Raw genomic sequence first — 22,734 nt, forward strand, 5'->3', positions numbered from 1 at the left:
GGTACAACAGTAAAAACGAGGTACAACAGTAAAAACGAGGTACAACAGTAAAAACAAGGTACAACAGTAAAAAACAAAGTACAACAGTAAAAACGAGGTACAACAGTAAAAACGAGGTACAATAGTAAAAAACAAGGTACAACAGTAAAAACGAAGTACAATATTAAAAACAAGGTACAACAGTAAAAACGAGGTACAACAGTAAAAAACAAGGTACAACAGTAAAACAAGGTACAACATTAAAAACGAGGTACAACAGTAAAAACGAGGTACAACATTAAAAACGAGGTACAACAGTAGAAACAAGGTACAACAGTAAAACAAGGTACAAATACATAAAATACATACAACATACAAACCATCATGAAGGCATTGAGCTAAAAACTAAAAAACTAAAAACATTTGTAAAACAATAAAAACTAATCACCACACGTCGCTTCCCACTAAAGTGACTGCATAGCAGCTAAGCTTGTTTAAGAAGCTCATTTATAAAGGCAACAGCTGAGGGAACAAAGGATCTTATCTATCTGTTGTTTTTGGCCTTTCTATTAGTACCTGCATCCTGGCGAGGTGCTTTACACCACTGCATCCCACACTTTGCATTGGACTCGGTGATGTATGGCTTGAAGCAGCTGCTCGGCCATGGAAACCCATTCCATGAAGCTCTCTGCATACTTTAAGTGGGCTGATTGGAAGGTCACATGAAGTTTGGAGCTCTGTAGCAACTGCGCAGAAAGTCGGCGACCTCTTTGCACTATATGCGCTTCGTAGCTGAGTTGCTGTTGTTCCCAAACTCTTCCATTTTCTTATAATAAAGCCGACAGTTGACTTTGGAATATTTAGGAGCGAGGAAATTTCACGACTGGATTTGTTGCACAGGTGGGCATCCTGTGACAGTTCCACGCTGGAAATCACTGAGAGCGGCCCATTCTTTCACAAATGTTTGTAGAAACAGTCTCCATGGCTAAGTGCTTGGTTTTATACAGTGATTAGGACACCTGATTGTCATATGATACAATATAGTGTATCATATTGGTTTTGAAAATTAAAAATATCAAAATTGCACCAGTATTTTTTATTTTTTAAATTATTTTATTTTATTTTTTATTGTCTTTTTTTTCTTTATTTTCTTTTTTTTTCTTAATCTTTTTTTCTTCTTTTTTTCTTTCTTTTCTTTTCTTTTCTTTTTTTCTTTTATCTTTATCTTTTTTCTTCTTTTTTCTTCTTTCTTTTCTTTTTTTCTTCTTCATTTCTTCTATTTTTTTCTTTCTTTTCTTTTTTTCTTTTTTCTTTATATTTTTTCTTCCTTTTTTTCCTTTTCTTTTTTCTTTTTTCTTTATCTTATTTTCTTCTTTTTTTCTTTATTAGTTTTTTCCCCTTTCATTTCTTTTTTCTTTTCTCTTTGTTTGTTCTTCTTTTTTTCTTTCTTTTCTTTTTTCTTTATCTATTTTCTTCTTTTTTTCTTTCTTTTCTTTTTTTTCTTCATCTTTTTTCTTCTTTTTTTCTTATTTTCTTTTTTCTTCATCTTTTTTTCTTTTTTTCTTATTTTCTTATTTTCTTTCTTTTCTTTTTTTTCTTTTGTCTTTATCTTTTTTCTTCTTTTTTTCTTTCTTTTCTTTTTTTTCTTTTTTCTTTATCTTTTTTTCTTCTTTTTTTCTCTTTTCTTTTTTTCTTTTTAATTTATCTTTATTCCTTCTTCTTTTTTTCTTTCTTTTCTTTTTTTTCTTTTTTTTCTTTATCTTATTTTCTTCTTTTTTTCTTTCTTTTCTTTTTTTCTTTTTTCTTTCTTTTTTTCTTCTTTTTTTCTTCTTTTATTTTTCTTTCTTTTCATTCTTTCACAAATGTTTGTAGAAACAGTCTCCATGCCTAAGTGCTGTTACCGGGCCAAGTGATTAAACACCTGATTCCGATCATTTGGATGGGTGGCCAAACACTTTTGGCAATATAGTGTACTTTCCAAAAGGTAATTTGGCCTTTTTTGACGATGGCGTTAAACGGAGCTGTCATATTTGGTTTTTAATCATCTCCAGTCTGTCTTTGCTTTGGAAGGCAATCATGTGCTGAGCAATCACTGAAATGTTGAAGCTCATAACTAAAAATAATACGCTTTTTCACCTATAACACAAAGCTGACATAAAGTTGTGTCTTTTAGGGATGTAACGATATGAACATTTCATATCACCGACACAAGCAGTCGTTTTGAAAAAGACTGTAATGTATCGGGCAATCACTTACTGGAATCAACTTCCAGAATATCTGGTATCAATCACCAGCATAGTGGGTTTTAAGAATAGACTAAGAAGAGAAGTATTGCAGAAATATATTATTCTAGATTGTAACTAATGTCATGACTGGTTTTATTGATTATTGACTATTTTATTGATTATGGGACAAGCAGTAGAAAATGGATGGATGGTACCTTTTTGTCACTTATTGTTTATCTTTGGTACACTAATGTGTATATTTTAGGCCATTGGTTATTTGTTTTATTTTAGCAAAAATACTTATATATATTTTTATATTGTTTTTTTTAAATCTTTGGTATGAACATTATTATTTAAACTCAGTTATTTTTTTTTTTTTTTGGTTCTTTGTTGTTGCTATTTTTGTATTACAACATTTTATTATTTGATCATGTTGTACTGCATTGTAATCTTTTGTTTTGTGATTGTGTGATGTTTTTTGCCTGGACCCCAGGAAGAAGAGTCTCCACTGCGGTGTAGACTAATGGGGATCCTTAATAAACTAAACTATTTTCCGGACCATAGGGCGCACCGGATTATAATGCGCACTGCCGATGAATGGTCTATCTTCGACCTTTTTTCATATATAAGGTGCACCTTATATATTATAGGGCGCATTAAAGGAGTCATATTATTATAATTTTTTTTCTAAATGTAAAATACTTCCTTGTGGTCTACATAACACGTAATGGTGGTTCTTTGGTCAAAATGTTACATGGGTGATGTTTTACAGATCATCTTCAAGCCGCTTTCTGACAGTCGCTTCAGGATGCGCCATCTTATTTACTTCGACAGCGTCTTCTCCCCGCCATCTTTGTTGTAGCGGTGTAGCGGGCAAGGACGGGAGTGGAAGAAGTGTCAAAAGATGGAGCAGCATCTCCTCATCCGGAAACAACAACAAGGGTGTCTCTTGAAATAACTAAAGTTCCTTGGGTGAATAATGTAAACTCACAACACCGGTATGTTTTAACGCTTTCATGGTGAGTTTACTGACAGATATAAGTAAGAACTTTACACTACTTTATATTAGAAATGCCAACAGCGGAGGATGAATGTCACATAACGAGAAGATAGAGAAAAAGAAGAAGCTTATCAACTACGGGGGCGGCACGGACTACAAAGGCAGACTGAGGATTTATGCAGAGCCCACATACTGATCTGTATTTGAGATCTGCATAAGTCTTGAAAATTTGCGACGCCGTAGTCATAAGCTTCTTCTTTTTCTCTATCGTCTTGTTATGGGAAATTCATCCTCCTAATATGAGCTCTTTAATGCCTCCTATAATCTGGTACGGCTTTTGTATGAATATAGACCTGACTAGACCCGCCCATCGGCAGTGCGCCTTATAATCCGGTGCGCCCTATGGTCCAAAAAAATACGGTACATTAATGGCGCTCTCGGGTATGGAAGAATCGGCGAAAGCAGACGCCGTACACCGGCAATTTTTAATTGTGACGAGACTGGACTTTTCTGGAAAAAGATGCCAAAGCAGACTTATTTCACAGCGGAGAGAAGAGCGACCGCTCGTTCAGCGGCGCTTCTTCCAAGGCACACACACATATTGTTTTTCATGGAGGTATTTCCTTCGCCATACAAACTTGCTGATCTGTATTTGGGATCTGCATAAGTTCTGAAAATTTGTGCCCGTCCGCCCTTGTAGTCCGTGGCGACACCGTAGTCGATAAGCTTCTTCTTTTTCTTTATCTTCTTGTTATGGGACATTCATCCTCCTAATATGACCTCTTTAATGCGCCCTATAATCTGGTACGGCTTCTGTATGAATATAGACCTGACTAGACCCGCCCATCGGCAGTGCGCCTTATAATCCGGTTGTTAGAAAAATTGTTTCTAAATTATCACAAAAACTTTGTGTTACATTGAGGGTCTGGTGAGAAGACAAAAGCTGTCTTTGAAACCTACCAAGAGTAAGGCTTGTAAAACTCCACTGTGTAGGGGGGGAAGCAAGATGAAGGTGTTCCTGTGTTCTTTCATACTTCAAAGCGGAGAGAAGACAGGATCTGCCCAATTTCCAGACGACCTCTTTTTCAACCTCCTTTTTAACTGGTTTACGAACGTCTTTTTGAACTATTTTATGGAACTCTTTTTGAACTATTTTACAAACTCTTTTTGAACTATTTTATGGAACTCTTTTTGAACTGACCTTGTCTGTGAATTGTTTACGACCTTTTCTGTGAATTTTTTGCGACCATTTTCCTTTGGAACCTCGGATTCAGGAGGAACAGTGTGGTTTTCGTCCTGGTCGTGGAACTGTGGACCAGCTCTATACTCTCGGCAGGGTCCTTGAGGGTGCATGGGAGTTTGCCCAACCAGTCTACATGTGTTTTGTGGACTTGGAGAAGGCATTGGACCGTGTCCCTCGGGAAGTCCTGTGGGGAGTGCTCAGAGAGTATGGGGTATCGGACTGTCTGATTGTGGCGGTCCGCTCCCTGTATGATCAGTGCCAGAGTTTGGTCCGCATTGCCGGCAGTAAGTCGGACACGTTTCCAGTGAGGGTTGGACTCCGCCAAGGCTGCCCTTTGTCACCGATTCTGTTCATAACTTTTATGGACAGAATTTCTAGGCTCAGTCAAGGCGTTGAGGGGATCTGGTTTGGTGGCTGCAGGATTAGGTCTCTGCTTTTTGCAGATGATGTGGTCCTGATGGCTTCATCTGGCCAGGATCTTAAGCTCTCACTGGATCGGTTCGCAGCCGAGTGTGAAGCGACTGGGAGGAGAATCAGCACCTCCAAGTCCGAGTCCATGGTTCTCGCCCGGAAAAGGGTGGAGTGCCATCTCCGGGTTGCGGAGGAGACCCTTCCCCAAGTGGAGGGGTTCAAGTACCTTGGAGTCTTGTTCACGAGTGAGGGAGGAGTGGATGGTGAGATCGACAGGCGAATCGGTGCGGCGTCTTCAGTAATGCGGACGCTGTATCGATCCGTTGTGGTGAAGAAGGAGCTGAGCCGGAAGGCAAAGCTCTCAATTTACCGGTCGATCTACGTTCCCATCCTCACCTATGGTCATGAGCTTTGGGTTATGACCGAAAGGACAAGATCACGGGTACAAGCGGCCGAAATGAGTTTCCTCCGCCGGGTGGCGGGGCTCTCCCTTAGAGATAGGGTGAGAAGCTCTGCCATCCGGGGGGAGCTCAAAGTAAAGCTGCTGCTCAACCACATCGAGAGGAGCCAGATGAGGTGGTTCGGGCATCTTGTCAGGATGCCACCCGAACACCTCGGGCACGTCCGACCGGTAGGAGGCCACGGGGAAGACCCAGGACACGTTGGGAAGACCATGTCTCCCGTTCTGGCCTGGGAACGCCTCGGAATCCCCCGGGAAGAGCTGGACGAAGTGGCTGGGGAGAGGGAAGTCTGGGTTTCCCTGCTTAGGCTGCTGCCCCCGCGACCCGACATCGGATAAGCGGAAGAAGATGGATGGATGGATGGATGGACAGCGGTGGCCAAAATAAAAGAAGGAGGCGTGCAATCTTTTGGCAGAGCGTGCTGAGATACTGTGCAATGGTACAGTGTACAGACGACTCTCCTCAATATTGAGTCCAAATCTAATTTTGTCTCTGTTTAATTCTTTGCCTCTTGTCTTGTTTAGTAAATGTCATCAGTGTTTGAACCTGACACTATGGTCCGGAAAATACAGTAAATATAATGACGATGTAAATATGGACGTGCCTCGCTCCGGCTTCCCGTGTGGGCGGTGCCTTTAAACCATCCCCAGATTTGCAGACTTCACCGGCGAGAAAGTTGTCGCTGTGTAAATCAGCGAGCGACGATAACTCTCTGAAATGAAATCTATCGGCGCCTGTGATGCATTACTGTTTCACCGCCACTGGCGTTAATTCATTACCCAAGAACCAGGCAGAGATTACGGCTTTGTATTCCTCGACAATGTCACGCGGGCCTGCGCCATCCGGATAATTATGAGTCGAGAGCTGTGGCCTCCGCACGCCAGAGAGCTCTCAGAGCTCATCTCATTCTCCTCGATGGGCTTCTGTCGGAGAGGCTGACAAAGAGTGACCTTGTGCCGGGGAAAATCACACTGAATTAACCATGGAGCAGATATCACTTATACGCCCCGCTTGCATTTCTCACGGGGGACCTACAGTCTGCTTTTGGAAAATGAATCGACTCCAACGGTCTAAATTATGCCACGCCGCCTCCCGACGGGTGCTCTTGCCACCCAAGTGCTAACTCACTCTTTTTTAACTTTACCCGTCTGAGGTGGTGCTGGGGTGGGCAGAGCCAAGTAGAAATATCGACAAATAATATGATCTATGGATATCAGGGGAAATATATCGGGAGAAGAACGTAAGTTAATATAACACATGAAACGTGACAAATTGTGGGGGTGCACTTTCAACTTTGGCCGCCGGATGGCAGTAGAGAGTCGACTTTCTTACAACGAGTTTTGTGGTAATTCCAACTTTGTCTAAATGTCCTCCAATAAGCACGCAATTTCTCCACGTCTGCAGAGCTAAATACACTATATTGCCTAAAGCAGGGGTGTCCAAAGTGCGGCCCGGGGGCCATTTGCGGCCCGCGGGTAATATTTTAACGGCCCCGTGGCACATTCTAAAAATACGATTTAAAAAAAATTTTAAACATAAAAAGTGGTATATATTTGCAGACTCGAATTATTTTGTGATATATTTTATTTTATACGCTAGGCTAAGCCACAGCGCCTCAAATGTTATCTTTTTTTTGTAAACTGAATTTATTAGGAAAAACATGAAAAAAAAGAAGTATTTTCTGACTTTGCAAACAGGTGAAAGGTAACAATAAAATGTTGCAATGTTTACTCTAATAACACAAAGCTGCCATGCAGGCTGTTCCTTTCTTTAAAAAAATAATAATGAATCAAAATCAATGTCGTTATGAATTATTGACCTATTCAAGGCTCCAATTACGTCACATTAAATATTCCACTTTGAGACATTTTTTGGGGAAAATGTTGCATATTTTGTGTTTAAAAACAAGGGCCTAAAACGAACAAACAAAAAACATAAACAACAATCAAAGTTATAATTGACGGATGGATCTGAAGTTGATCTTGAAAATATTGTGTTAAAAGTTAAAAAAAAAAATTATGATGTATATTTTAATACTTTACTGAGCAGGACCCTTTTGGATCCCCAATAATATTAGTTGGACTTTTTATTTATTTATTTTTTTTAATTTTTTTTTTTTAAGTGTCATTGCTCAAAAAATAATAATTAATCAATGTTGTTATGAGTTATGCTATGAGCTCCAATTATATAATCTCAAATATTCCACTTTAAAATGTTATTGGGGGAAAATATTGCATATTTTGTGTTTTTTCCATAAAAAAAACAGGGTTTTCTTTGACAAAAAGAGCATACAGCGTAAATCTTTAAAAAAAAAAAACTTTATATTGACAGATAGACCTAATGTTGAACTGGAGATTTAATAATACCTGGAATTTATACAGCGCTTTTCTAAGTACCCAAAGTCGCTTTACATGTAGAATCCATCATTCATTCACGCCTGGTGTGAATGAATTTAAACCTTGGATAATAATAATAATACTAAATAATGACACATTTTAAATATTTTTTGTACCTAAACCCTTTGGGGTCCCCAGGATCAAGCCTGAGTGGAGGCCTAAATGTATATTTTTTATACATATATTGTATTGGTTTTTGAAATAAAAAATATCAAAATGGCCCCCGCTTGCTTTGATATTTCAGTGTGCGGCCCTCAGCGGGAAAAGCTAGGACACCCCTGGCCTAAAGTATTTGGCCACCCATCCGAATTTTGAGATTCAGGTGTCCTAATCACCTGGTGTTGGAATAAATATGTATATATTATCACACAACTCTTATGCTTAAGGGCCGTTGCTATAGTTATTATCAATTGTGCTGAAGTGGTATTTTTCTTTGTCTGTGCAAAGCTGACAATCCAAAAGATTGCAAGCCAGTCTGGTATCAGCGTTTGTGTCCAGGAACGGTCTGCTGACTGCCAAGGCCGAACACCGCCGTGACGCAGACAGTGCAGAGACAAGGCGATATCACCAGCGTCAACACATTTGCATTTTTGTATAATCATATATTGTGTCTAACTGGAGTTGTGGAGATGACCCCCTTCCCTCAGCGACAGCTTCAGTGGATGTAACAGGGACCTCCCAAATAAATAAAGGAAGCACGCGGGCTGGACTTTTAGAACGTAGTTTGGATCTGTAACTAGAATAGAGCCCAAATAACGTGTCTCCTCAATTGAGCAAAATTGAACTCTGTCTCTGCATGATTCCTTTCTTTTCCTTTGTTTTAATAGATGTCATCGGTGTTCGAACCTGACGCAGGTGTATAAAATCAAGCACTCAGGCATGGAGACGGTTTCTACAAATATTTGTGAAAGAATGGGCCGCTCTCAGTGATTTCCAGCGTGGAACTGTCACTGGATGCCACCTGTGCAACGAATCCAGTCGTGAAATTTCCCCGCTCCTAAATATTCCAAAGTCAACTGTCGGCTTTATTATAAGAAAATGGAAGAGTTTGGGAACAACAGCAACTCAGCCACCAAGTGGTAGGCCACATAGGGGTCAGCGAAGGAATTATGGTGTGGGGTTGTTTTTCATGAGTTAGTTCCAATGAAAGGAATTTTGAATGCTCCAGGATACCAAAACATTTTGGACAATTCCATGCACCCAACCTTGTGGGAACAGTTTGGAGCGGGCCCCTTCCTCTTCCAACATGACTGTGCACAAGTGCACAAAGCAAGGTCCATAAAGACATGGATGACAGAGTCTGGTGTGGATGAACTTGACTGGCCTGCACAGAGTCCTGACCTGAACGCGATATAACACCTTCGAGATTAATTAGAACGGCGACTGAGAGCCAGGGCCTTCTCCACCAACGTCAGTGTGTGCGCTTTTGGAAGAATGGTGGAAAATTCCTATAAACACACTCGGCAACCTTGTGGACAGCCTTCCCAGAAGTGTTGAAGCTGTAATAGCTGCAAAAGGGGGATCGACATCATATTGAACCCTATGGGTTAGGAATGGGATGGCACTTCAAGTTCATATGTGAGTCAAGGCAGGTGGCCAAATACTTTTGGCAATGTAGTGGTGCACCACAGGGATCAATACTGGGACCAACATTGTTCAATCTTTATATATATATATATATATATATATATATATATATATATATATATATATATATATATATATATATATATATATATATATATATATATATATATATATATATATATATATTAAAACAGTGGTCCCCAACCACCGATAGGTACCTGGCCGCACAAGAAATACAAAAAAAAAAAAAAAAAAAAAATATCAACATAAAAAACACAATATATACATTGTATATCAATATAGATCAATACAATCTGCAGGGATACAGTCCGTAGGCACACATAATTGTATTTCTTTATGGAAAAAAACAAAACAAAACAAAAATAATATTTTTTTCATTTCAACACCCCCAATCTTTATATATATATATATATATATATATATATATATATATATATATATATATATATATATATATATATATATATATATATATATATATATATATATATATATATATATATATATATATATATATATATATATATATATATATATATATATATATATATATATATATATATATATATATATATATATATATATATATATATATTAAAGCAGTGGTCCCCAACCACCGATAGGTACCTGGCCGCACAAGAAATTAAAAAAAAACAAACAAACAAAAAAAAAAAAAAACAAACAAAAAAGAAAATTAAATCAACATAAAAACACAATATATACATTGTATATCAATATAGATCAATACAGTCTGCAGGGATACAGTCCGTAAGCACACATGATTGTATTTCTTTATGGAAAAACAAACAAACAAAAAAAACAACATTTTTTTTTTTCATTTCAACACCCCCAATCTTTATATATATATATATATATATATATATATATATATATATATATATATATATATATATATATATATATATATATATATATATATATATATATATATATATATATATATATATATATATATATATATATATATATATATATATATATATATTAAAGCAGTGGTCCCCAACCACCGATAGGTACCTGGCCGCACAATAAAAAAAATAAAAAATAAATAAATAAATAAATAAAAAAAATTAAATCAACATAAAAAACACAATATATACATTGTATATCAATATATATCAATACAGTCTGCAGGGATACAGTCCGTAAGCACACATAATTGTATTTCTTTATGGAAAAAAACAAAACAAAAAAAAAATATATTTTTTTCATTTCAACACCCCCAATCTTTATATATATATATATATATATATATATATATATATATATATATATATATATATATATATATATATATATATATATATATATATATATATATATATATATATATATATATATATATATATATATATATATTAAAGCAGTGGTCCCCAACCACCGATAGGTACCTGGCCGCACAAGAAATAAAAAAAAAAAAAAACCAAAAAAAAAACCCAAACAAACAGAAAAGAAAATTAAATCAACATAAAAACACAATATATACATTGTATATCAATATAGATCAATACAGTCTGCAGGGATACAGTCCGTAAGCACACATGATTGTCTTTCTTTATGGAAAAACAAACAAACAAAAAAAACAGCATTTTTTTTTTTCATTTCAACACCCCCAATCTTTTTATATATATATATATATATATATATATATATATATATATATATATATATATATATATATATATATATATATATATATATATATATATATATATATATATATTAAAGCAGTGGTCCCCAACCACCGATAGGTACCTGGCCGCACAATAAATAAATAAATAAAAAAAAATTATTAAATCAACATAAAGAACACAATATATACATTGTATATCAATATAGATCAATACAGTCTGCAGGGATACAGTCCGTAAGCACACATAATTGTATTTCTTCATGGAAAAAAAAAAAACAAAAAAAAATAAATATTTTTTTCATTTCAACACCCCCAATCTTTATATATATATATATATATATATATATATATATATATATATATATATATATATATATATATATATATATATATATATATATATATATATATATATATATATATATATATATATATATATATATATATATATATATATATATATGTGTGTGTGTGTGTGTGTGTGTGTGTGTGTATGTATGTATATATATATATATATATATATATATATATATATATATATATATATATATATATATATATATATATATATATATATATATATATATATATATATATATATATATATATATATATTAAAGCAGTGGTCCCCAACCACCGATAGGTACCTGGCCGCACAATAAATAAATAAATTAAAAAAAAAAAATAAAAAAAAATAAATCAACATAAAGAACACAATATATACATTGTATATCAATATAGATCAATACAGTCTGCAGGGATACAGTCCGTAAGCACACATAATTGTATTTCTTTATGGAAAAAAACAAAACAAAAAAAAAACTTTTTTTTTCTTCATTTCAACACCCCCCCCGGTCCGTGGGACACATTTTCAAGCGTTGACCGGTGTGCAGCTACAAAAAGGTTGGTGACCACTGTATTAAAGCATCTCTTTTAAAGAGAAAAAACTGCTGCGGATAATTGGGTTTGTAGAAAGTAGTCTTGAAATGCTTCAGCAAATCTGCTAACTAAAGATAAAACATGCTCCTCAACTGATTTCGAACTAATGCTGCCTTGCTCGAGTGCCGCATCCTCGACACCTTCAACACGCCACCATGGAACAAACCAAAGCAAATAATGCCATTCCCTCCATGTTGTACCCTGGAAGAGAAGCACTGGGGGCCACACAGCTTGTCCCTCCACAGCTGCAATCCCGCAGTCAGAGATATGGTGTGGCTTCCTCACCAGCCCACACCCAAGTGGACCGCGCTAATTGCAGACCAGAGTGCAGGAGAAACAATTAGCTTTTCATTTTCTCTGAATGGCCGTGAAAGACAAACACTGAGCTTGCAATCAGTTCATTCAAATGAGATTAAACAGATGAGGGATGGCAATACAGACAAAATACTTCATATCCATCTAACAAAATATTCCTGCTGTAAAAAAAAACACTGCTTTTACTGTAAAATTCTGGTGACTGAGCTGCTAGATTTTAAAGTGAAATTTTAATATTTTTTTTTGCAGCTCATGTAAAAAAAATATATTGTTAATGTATTATATATATGCTTTTATTAGACCCATAAACAGTGCAGCTGCACACTGCTTAACACACTGCTTCTTACACTAACTTAACATTTAAGTTGACACTTCACTTGACACTTAACTTCACATTTAAGATGACACTTCGGTTGACACTTAACTTAAAATTTAAGTTGACACTTCGGTTGACACTTAACTTAAAATTTAAGTTGACACTTCAGTTAAGTTGACACTTAAGTTTAAATTTAAGTTTACACTTCAGTTAACACTTAACTTAACATTTAAGTTGACAACTAAGTTGACACTTTAGTTGACACTTAAGTTGACACTTACGTTTAAATTAAAGTTGAGACTTAAGTTGACACTTCAGTTGAAACTTAAGTTGAGACTTAAGTTGACACTTATGTTTACATTTAAGTTGACATTTCAGTTGACACTTAACTTACAATTTAAGTTGACAACTAAGTTGACACTTCAGTTGAAACTCAAGTTGAGACTTAAGTTGACACTTAAGTTTAAATATAAGTTGACACTTCAGTTGACATTTAACTTAAAATTAAGTTGACAACTAAGTTGACACTTTAGTTGACACTTTAATTGACACTTAAGTTGAGACTTAAGTTTAAATTAAAGTTGAAACTTAAGTTGACACTTCAGTTAAGTTGACACTTAAGTTTAAATTTAAGTTTACACTTCAGTTAACACTTAACTTCACATTTAAGTTGACAACTAAGTTGACACTTTAGTTGACACTTAAGTTGACACTTACGTTTAAATTAAAGTTGAGACTTAAGTTGACACTTCAGTTGAAACTTAAGTTGAGACTTAAGTTGACACTTATGTTTAAATTTAAGTTGACATTTCAGTTGACACTTAAGTTGACACTTACGTTTAAATTAAAGTTGAGACTTAAGTTGACACTTCAGTTGAAACTTAAGTTGAGACTTAAGTTGACACTTATGTTTACATTTAAGTTGACATTTCAGTTGACACTTAACTTACAATTTAAGTTGACAACTAAGTTGACACTTCAGTTGAAACTCAAGTTGAGACTTAAGTTGACACTTAAGTTTAAATATAAGTTGACACTTCAGTTGACATTTAACTTAAAATTAAGTTGACATTTAACTTAAAATTAAGTTGACAACTAAGTTGACACTTTAGTTGACAGTTAAGTTGACACTTACGTTTAAATTAAAGTTGAGACTTAAGTTGACACTTCAGTTGACACTTCAGTTGAAACTTAAGTTGAGACTTAAGTTGACACTTAAGTTTAAATTTAAGTTGACACTTCAGTTGACGCTAAAATTTAAATTTAAGTTGAAACTTAAGTTGACACTAAAGTTGACACTTAAGTGTAAATTTAAGGTGACACTTAAATCGAAACTTAAGTTGACACTCAACTGAAATTTAAGTTGACAATTAAGTTGACACTTTAGTTGACACTTAAGTTGACACTTACGTTTAAATTAAAGTTGAGACTTAAGTTGACACTTTAGTTGAAACTTGAGTTGAGACTTAAGTTGACACTTATGTTTAAATTTAAGTTGACATTTCAGTTGACACTTAACTTACAATTTAAGTTGACAACTAAGTTGACACTTCAGTTGAAACTCAAGTTGAGACTTAAGTTGACACTTAAGTTTAAATATAAGTTGACACTTCAGTTGACATTTAACTTAAAATTAAGTTGACAACTAAGTTGCGACTTTAGTTGACACTTAAGTTGACACTTACGTTTAAATTAAAGTTGAGACTTAAGTTGACACTTCAGTTGAAACTTAAGTTGAGACTTAAGTTGACACTTAAGTTTAAATTTAAGTTGACACTTCAGTTGACACTAAAGTTTCAATTGAAGTTGAAACTTAAGTTAACACTAAAGTTGACACTTAAGTGTAAATTTAAGGTGACACTTAAATTGAAACTTAAGTTGACACTCAACTGAAATTTAAGTTGACAATTAAGTTGACACTTAAGTTAACAGTGAGAATCTTTGGGTACCAAACAACTTGATTCAGAATCGATTCCCGATTCAAAATCAATACTTTTTCATTAACATGAGATGCCAGTTCTATGATTAACTATATTCCTTCATAAAATAGATAAACAGCTCTGATCAATTTCTAACCCTAACCCTGTTTTAAAAAAAAATAAAATCCTACCCAAACATTTAATAAAGTCAAATACAAATAAGGCAACAATGGAATAATCCTTTTGTAAAGTAAATGTGTAGAGCAGATATAGATCATCTACATCAAGTGTGCCTTATCAGGGTCGATTCGTGGAATTCCGTGCTCTATCAATGGGCTTAAAGGTTTTGAGATCTTCGTAATAACCACTTTTGTCGTTTCCATACCACTTCTGTTCTAATCACTTGAAGTCTTGCATTTACATTTGTTCACATGGTTTCATCTTGGCAAGGAAACAACTTCATATGCACTCACGTCTCAACGAGTACAAAACCCTCATGTTCTATTTGACACAATTGACCAATCCACCCTACCAACCCGACTGGGGGCTTAGCGAGTAAACACGAGGTGCTTCTCCGCGTGGTAACCGTGGAAACGAGAAAGAGCACCGGCCTCCCCGCCGGCGCAACTGTTTCCTTGAGCGAGCTATAAATAATAACATGAAGGGAAGACGTCAGCTCCATTAGCTTATCTCACATGTCCAGCGTGGTTGAGGTCAGTACGTTTGTTTATGCATCTTCAGTAAATTGTGTTAAGGGAGATGAGCCATTTCATCTGTGATTTGAAAGGGTAACGGAAATGGAAGCATTGCTTCCTTTGATTCAAGCATAAACAAATCAAATTGTAGGAAATAGGAGGAAGGATACGACATTTTCAGAGTGGAATATTTACAATACAAAGCCCAAAACCAGTGAAGTTGCCAGGTTGTGTAATTCGTAAATAAAAACAGAATACAATGATTCGCAAATCTTTTTCAACTCATATTCAATTAAATAGACTGCGAAGACAAGATATTTAAAGTTTTTTTGTGCAAATAATCATTAAATTAGAATTGCAAAAAAAAGTTGGCGGCGTTTCCGGGTGTTGTTGATAAATGGCTTTCGCTCTGCATAGTAGAGTTTTAACTTGCACTTACAGATGTGGCGACCAACTGTACTTACTGACAGTGGTTTTCTGAAGTGTTCCTGAGCCCATGTGGTGATATCCTTTACACACTGATGTCGCTTTTTTTTGATGCAGTACCGCCTGAAGGATCCAAGGTCACGGGCATTGCTGCTAACGTGCAGTGATATCTCCAGATTCTCGGAACCTTTTGATGATATTACGTACCGTAGATGGTGAAATACCGAAAATTAAGTTGAAACTTAAGTTGACACTTAAGTTTAAATTAAAGTTGACACTTAAGTTTGAATTAAAGTTGAAAATTCAGTTGACACTTAAGTTGAAACTTAACTTGAAACTTAAGTTGACACTTAAGTTGACACTTAAGTTGACACTTTAGTTGAAAATTAAGTTGACACTTAAGTTGAAACTTAACTTGAAACTTAAGTTGACACTTAAGTTGACACTTAAGTTGACACTTTAGTTGACATTTAAGTTTAAATTAAAGTTGAAACTTAAGTTGACACCTAAGTTTAAATTTAAGTTGACACTTCAGTTGAAACTTAAGTTGACACTTAAGTTTAAATATAAGTTGACACCTAGGTTGACACTTTAGTTGACACTTAAGTTTACAATTAAGTTTAAATTAAAGTTTAAACTTAAGTTGACACTTAAATATACATTTAAGTTGACGATTCAGTTGAAACTTAAGTTAAAACTTAAGTTGACACTTAAGTTTAAATTTAAGTTGACACTTCAGTTGACACTTAACTTAAAATTTAAGTTGACAACTAAGTTGACACTTTAGTTGACACTAAAGTTTAAATTGAAGTTAAAATTTAAGTTGACACTAAAGTTGACAGTTCAGTGTAAATTTAAGGTGACACTTAAATTGAAACTTAAGATGACACTTAACTGAAATCTAAGTTGACAATTAAGTTGACACTTAAGTTAACACTGAGAATCTTTGGGTACCAAACAACTTGATTCAGAATCGATGTTCATTTCAAAACGATTCCCGATTCAAAATCAATACTTTTTTTAATAACATGGGATGCCAGTTCTATGATTAACTATATTCCTTCATAAAATAAATGAACAGCTCTGATCAATTTCTATATAACTGTTTTTTTTTTAAATAAAATCCTAACCAAACATTTAATAAAGTCAAATATAAATATAGCAACACTTCTCTTTTCTAAATAAAAAACAAACAAACTGCTGAGTCGCAGTCTCGTGCCGGCTGCTGCTAATAAAGGCGACAGGTGATTAGATAACCAGCCCCAGCTGGGCAATCTACTCACCTGTTGCTGGCTTCGAGGCCGGCCGTACGCACCCCATTCCTGCAGGAGGTGCGCCGACCACACCCTCCTCCACACAAGTATACCCCATTTGCTAATAAAAAAAATCAATTTTTAATTCCAAATAAGAATCGTGAAAAAATGTTTTATGACACCCCAAATTTTTAGTATCGCCCAAAACTAAAAGTATCCAAGCAACAGAAAGTAACTAAACATTAACAGTCAATTAACAAGTACAACAATACTAATGTTGACAAAATAGTACAACTGGAAATGATGCAATATGTTACTGCATACATTATCAGCTAAATTAGGAGCATTTTAAACTATTTTAAAGTGGTTCTATTTGCATACACCGAATAAAATATTGTGATGTATAGCGTTTTCTCAGCATATATTTTAGGCCATACTACCCATCCCCGGTATTTACACTTCATGACATTATTGGTGTCCTCTAGTACAGTGGTCCCCAACCTTTTTGTAGCTGGGGACCGGTCAACGCTTAAAAATGTGTCCCACAGACGGGCAACGCAAGAAATTTAAAAAAAAAAAAAAAAAAAGTTTTTGTTTTTTTTTCCCCCATAAAGAAATACAATCATGTGTGCTTATGGACTGTATCCCTGCAGACTATATTTATCTATATTGATATATAATGTATATATTGTGTTTAAAAAAAAAAAAAAAAAAAAAAAAAAAATTTTTTTTTTTTAAATTTCTTGCGTTGCCCGGTGGTTGGGGACCACTGCTCTAGTACTTCTCCTAACATCCAATGACTGGAAACTTACTAAAGCACCTTTTGCAGTCGCTTACATCATTGTTCTCGACGCTTACCTCCACAAAAACCAGGACGGCGTGCGTGGCGCCGACTGCGGTTCAACAGGTAAGAAGCGCATCGACGTGCCCCTTTTTATCTGCCATCCACTTCAAGCCTTTTTTTTTTGTCTGCTGCCGTAATGCAGAATTACCTCCTGGAGCGCCCACTCCCATGCTAACTTGTCATCAGATATGGTGGAGGATAATCCCGATTCAACAGTTAAGCATCAGCAGGCAAGAAGCACACATAACAGGATTTACACTCAGGTCTCATTTTTACCTGCATTCAACAAGCTTTGCAGCTCATCACATTCAGAAAAAAACCCAAAAACCCACATAGTTTTGAATTTTTAAACACTTACTCCGTTTTATTTCTCAAGAGCAAGTAAACCAGACCTGGGCAAAATGCGGTCCATTAAAATGTTCAATCGTTCTACATCATTTTTTTTTTAGAAATTTAACATCAAAACTGTCGCCGCCATTATGATGAGCAGTGCTGTTTTGTTTGAACTATAGAAAGTATTTCAATTAGAGATGTCCGATAATATCCACCCTCATTCACACAAAAGGGTTGTTTCTTTCTGTTATTAATATTCTGGTTCCTACATTATATATCAATATAGATCAGGGGTCACCAACGCGGTGCCCGCGGGCACCAGGTAGCCCGTAAGGACCAGATGAGTAGCCCGCTGGCCTGTTCTAAAAATAGCTCAAATAGCAGCACTTACCAGTGAGCTGCCTCTATTTTTAAATTGTATTTATTTACTAGAAAGCTGGTCTCGCTTTGCTCGACATTTTTAATTCTAAGAGAGACAAAACTCAAATAGAATTTGAAAATCCAAGACAATATTTTAAAGACTTGGTCTTCACTTGTTTAAATAAATTCATTATTTTTTTTACTTTGCTTCTTATAACTTTCAGAAAGACAATTTTAGAGAAAAAAATACAACCTTAAAAATGATTTTAGGATTTTTAAACACATATACCTTTTTACCTTTTAAATTCCTTCCTCTTCTTTCCTGACAATTTAAATCAATGTTCAAGTAAATTTATTTTTTATTGTAAAGAATAATAAATACATTTTAATTTAATTCTTCATTTTAGCTTCTGTTTTTTCGACGAAGAATATTTGTGAAATATTTCTTCAAACTTATTATGATTAAAATTCAAAAAAATGATTCTGGCAAATCTAGAAAATCTGTAGGATCAAATTTAAATCTTATTTGAAAGTCTTTTGAATTTCTTTAAAAAAAAATTTGTTCTGGAAAATCTAGAAGAAATAATGATTTGTCTTTGTTAGAAATATAGCTTGGTCCAATTTGTTATATATTCTAACAAAGTGCAGATTGGATTTTAACCTATTTAAAATATGTCATCAAAATTTTAAAATTAATCTTAATCAGGAAAAATTACTAATGATGTTCCATACATTTTTTTTTTCATTTTTTCAAAAAGATTCGAATTAGCTAGTTTTTCTCTTATTTTTTTCGGTTGAATTTTGAATTTTAAAGAGTCGAAATTGAAGATAAACTATGTTTCAAAATGTAATTGTCATTTTTTTTGTGTTTTCTCCTCTTTTAAACCATTCAATTAAGTGTAAATATCATTAATTATTAATAATAACATAGAGTTAAAGGTAAATTGAGCAAATTGGCTATTTCTGGCAATTTATTTAAGTGTGTATCAAACTGGTAGCCCTTCGCATTAATCAGCACCCAAGAAGTAGCTCTTGGTTTCAAAAAGGTTGGTGACCCCTGATATAGATCAATACAGTCTGCAAGGGATACAGTCCGTAAGCACACATGATTGTGCGTGCTGCTGGTCCACTAATAGTACTAACCTTTAACAGTTAATTTTACTCATTTTCATTAATTACTAGTTTCTATGGAACTGTTTTTATATTGTTTTACTTTCTTTTTTATTCAAGAAAATGTTTTTAATTTATTTATCTTATTTTATTTTATTAATTTAAACAAAAAAAAAGACCTTATCTTCACCATACCTGGTTGTCCAAATTAGGCATAATAATGTGTTAATTCTACGACTGTTTATATCGGTATCGGTTGATATCGGTATCGGTAATTAAAGAGTTGGACAATATGGGAATATCGGATATCGGCAAAAAGCCATTATCAGACATCCCTAATTTCAATGGTTGGAATCTGCGCTTTTGGGTGTTATAGGAGTTAATACAGCAGCTCAGACCGGGAACAAAGCAGAGTGGGTGGGGCTTGTGTCTTTTTTTTATAACAAAAGTTCTGCGTAAAAGTGATAATATATCATATTGTATGTTTTTTTGTTTTTTTTTACATTTGTGTTGTGTTTTGCTTGATTGTAAAATATGTCTATCGAGGAGCTGGTCTGAGAAGTAAAATATGTTCATATGTTGTTGATATTTTTTTATAAAATACTTATATTTTATAAAAAAATATAAATACAAAAATATTGAAAAATATATATATATTTTTAAATTTCTTAATTTATTTTTATTTTTATTTATTTGTATTTTTTTCTGGCTTGCGCTGTGGAAGGCGGCTGCATCTCCAGTAGCTCTGTAATTTTATATCTTTTAAACTTATATTTTATCTTTATATTTTATCTTTAATTATTATTATTATTTAGTAGATCTTATAAACTTATATTTTATCTTTTATTATTTTTATGTTTTCCTTGGGGGTGGTAGTAAAACAAATTTATTTTTTTATTTTTTTGGTCATAAAGAAATACAATCATGTGTGCTTACAACCTGTATCCCTGCATACTGTATTGATTTATATTGATATATAATGTATATAATGTGTTTTTTATGTTGATTTAATAAAAAAAAAAAAATAAAATAAAATATATATATTTATTTATATATATTTTTTAATTTCTTGTGCGGCCGCGGCCCGGTACCAATCGGTCCACGGACCGGTACCGGGCCGTGGCCCGGTGGTTGGGGACCACTGGTTTAATGGATACAATGAAACACAAATAAGCATATGAAGTCATCTCGTTTTTACGCTTTGATACTTTAAAATATCCATCCATCCATCCATTTGTCCCTTCTTTTTTGTCATATTTCCTCTCTCCGGGAGAGCAATCCGTTGTATCTGACTTAGGCGTAGGAACTGGGGGCGGGGAGGACGTGTTATATCGGCGAAAGACGCATTCGTCTCAGCCAAATAAATACACAGCGGAGGCACAGTACACATGCTTTTATTTTGAAAGCGCAACAGTGTCGCGTGACTGAGGGGCCTCTTTCTTCACAGACGGAAGAAAGCAGGCTGTGAGGGCGACATTGGGAACGCCTGTTTATAGCATCCTGACGTTTGTTTACATTCGTATTTACAAACCGTGTCTTTTTTGCAGCACTGTGCAGAAATAGGACAAACCTGATTTCCAATTCCAATTCCAGTCACCTCTGGTGAACACGCACTTTCTTTTCATTTGAATAATGCATTCATTAACCCGACCTTCACCTCCGACCTGGAGTCCGCTTTGACCCGTCTCATTCTTTAACCTCAAAGCCAAGTCTTAACCCTCAAACTAGCCTTTCAAGATGTCTCATGAATACACAGCGAAGAGACTTCTTGCACTCCGCGGCCTCATTTGCATATTCACCCGTCCACGTGTTGAGAATCCTTCAACGCCTTTGGACGCACATCGACAAATCAGTACGAAATGCCGTTACCCACAATGCCTTGGGTGTCATGCTAACGGCATAGAAATACTATGAATCCACTGACTTGTTTGTTAGTTTGCGATCCAAACTAATCGACTGCATTCTTCCTTCTCCTTTTCGGACCTGGGTTATGTTATGTCGTTTTTGTAGACCCTAACCATCGTTTTAGAGTCCGAAAATAATGCAGCTTGCGTTTAAATGACAAAATACAAGAATCAAAAAGGTAGGAAGAGAGCCATAATATACTGTTGCATATAATGTAATACTGTACATGGTAATTGGGATTTGTTATATATTATATACAAATATAATATAATAATATAATATATCAGTATATATTATATACTGTATATATAATATGTAAATATTACATATATGTTGTATTTTATATTGCTACTATGGTACATTTTTAGTCTACTTTATACCTGCATTATCCTTTCCATCCTTTGTATCTGAGTTACTGTGTGGAACAATTTCCCTTGTAGACGTCTAAGTCCAAGTCTAAGTCTATAAAGATTTGTGGAGGGGGGCGTGGCCTGCGGGCCTGCCGCGGAACGGCCCCGAAGACAGCGACAGGTGCGTAGATGGCCCAGGTGGGCCTTGTTTTCTAATCAACCTGTCGCCTTTATTAGCAGCAGCCGTGATGAGATGAGTAGTTGGAGTTCAATCAATCAATCAATGTTTATTTATATAGCCCTAAATCACAAGTGTCTCAAAGGGCTGCACAAGCCACAATGACATCTTCGGTACAGAGCCCACATACGGGCAAGGAAAAACTCACCCCAGTGGGACGTCGATGTGAATGACTATAAGAAACCTTGAAGAGGACCGCATATGTGGGTAACCCCCCCCCCCTCTAGAGGAGACCGAAAGCAATGGATGTCGAGTGGGTCTGACATAATATTGTGAAAGTCCAGTCCACAGTGGATCCAACACATCAGCGAGAGTCCCGTCCAGAGTGGGGCCAGCAGGAAACCGTCCCGAGCGGAGACGGGTCAGCAGCTCAGAGATGTCCCCAACTGATGCACAGGCTAGCGGTCCACCCGGGGTCCCGACTCTGGACAGCAAGCACTTCATCCATGGCCACCGGAGTTGGAGGTGCTGCTCGGCAGACGCAGAAATACTTGTTGCTGGGAAGCAACACCTCGTGAGAACGGAATAAAACAGTGTTATACCCTGAATTCTCTGGCAGTGTGTGGTGGTCTGAAAAACCCACTAGAGGGAAACCGGTGCGCCTTAAGTATGAAAATAGACCTAAATATCTTCAGTGCGCCTTATAATCTGCTCAGCCCTATGGTATGAACTATACGGTATTTCAGGGCTGGAGGTGTTTTAAATGTAGAAAAACAATCACAATATGACCCCTTTAATTTGTATGATGTTTCAT

At 35.3% G+C, this 22,734-nt stretch overlaps 1 protein-coding gene across 1 annotated transcript; it reads right to left on the reverse strand.

The window, feature by feature from the left end:
* Positions 1 to 1,406: 1,406 nt before the first annotated feature.
* On the reverse strand, positions 1,407 to 14,883 carry LOC133642638 (uncharacterized; the record flags this gene model as incomplete). The annotated part of the gene is made up of 3 exons (XM_062036969.1): positions 14,870 to 14,883; positions 1,767 to 1,797; positions 1,407 to 1,457 (listed from the first exon to the last, which is right to left on the reverse strand). Coding segments are annotated over exons 1-3 (96 nt in total), but the record flags the coding sequence as incomplete, so codon positions are not given.
* Positions 14,884 to 22,734: the final 7,851 nt, after the last annotated feature.

The sequence above is a fragment of the Entelurus aequoreus genome, linkage group LG02 (assembly GCF_033978785.1).
Source record: "Entelurus aequoreus isolate RoL-2023_Sb linkage group LG02, RoL_Eaeq_v1.1, whole genome shotgun sequence".
In the NCBI taxonomy this organism is placed as follows: domain Eukaryota; kingdom Metazoa; phylum Chordata; class Actinopteri; order Syngnathiformes; family Syngnathidae; genus Entelurus; species Entelurus aequoreus.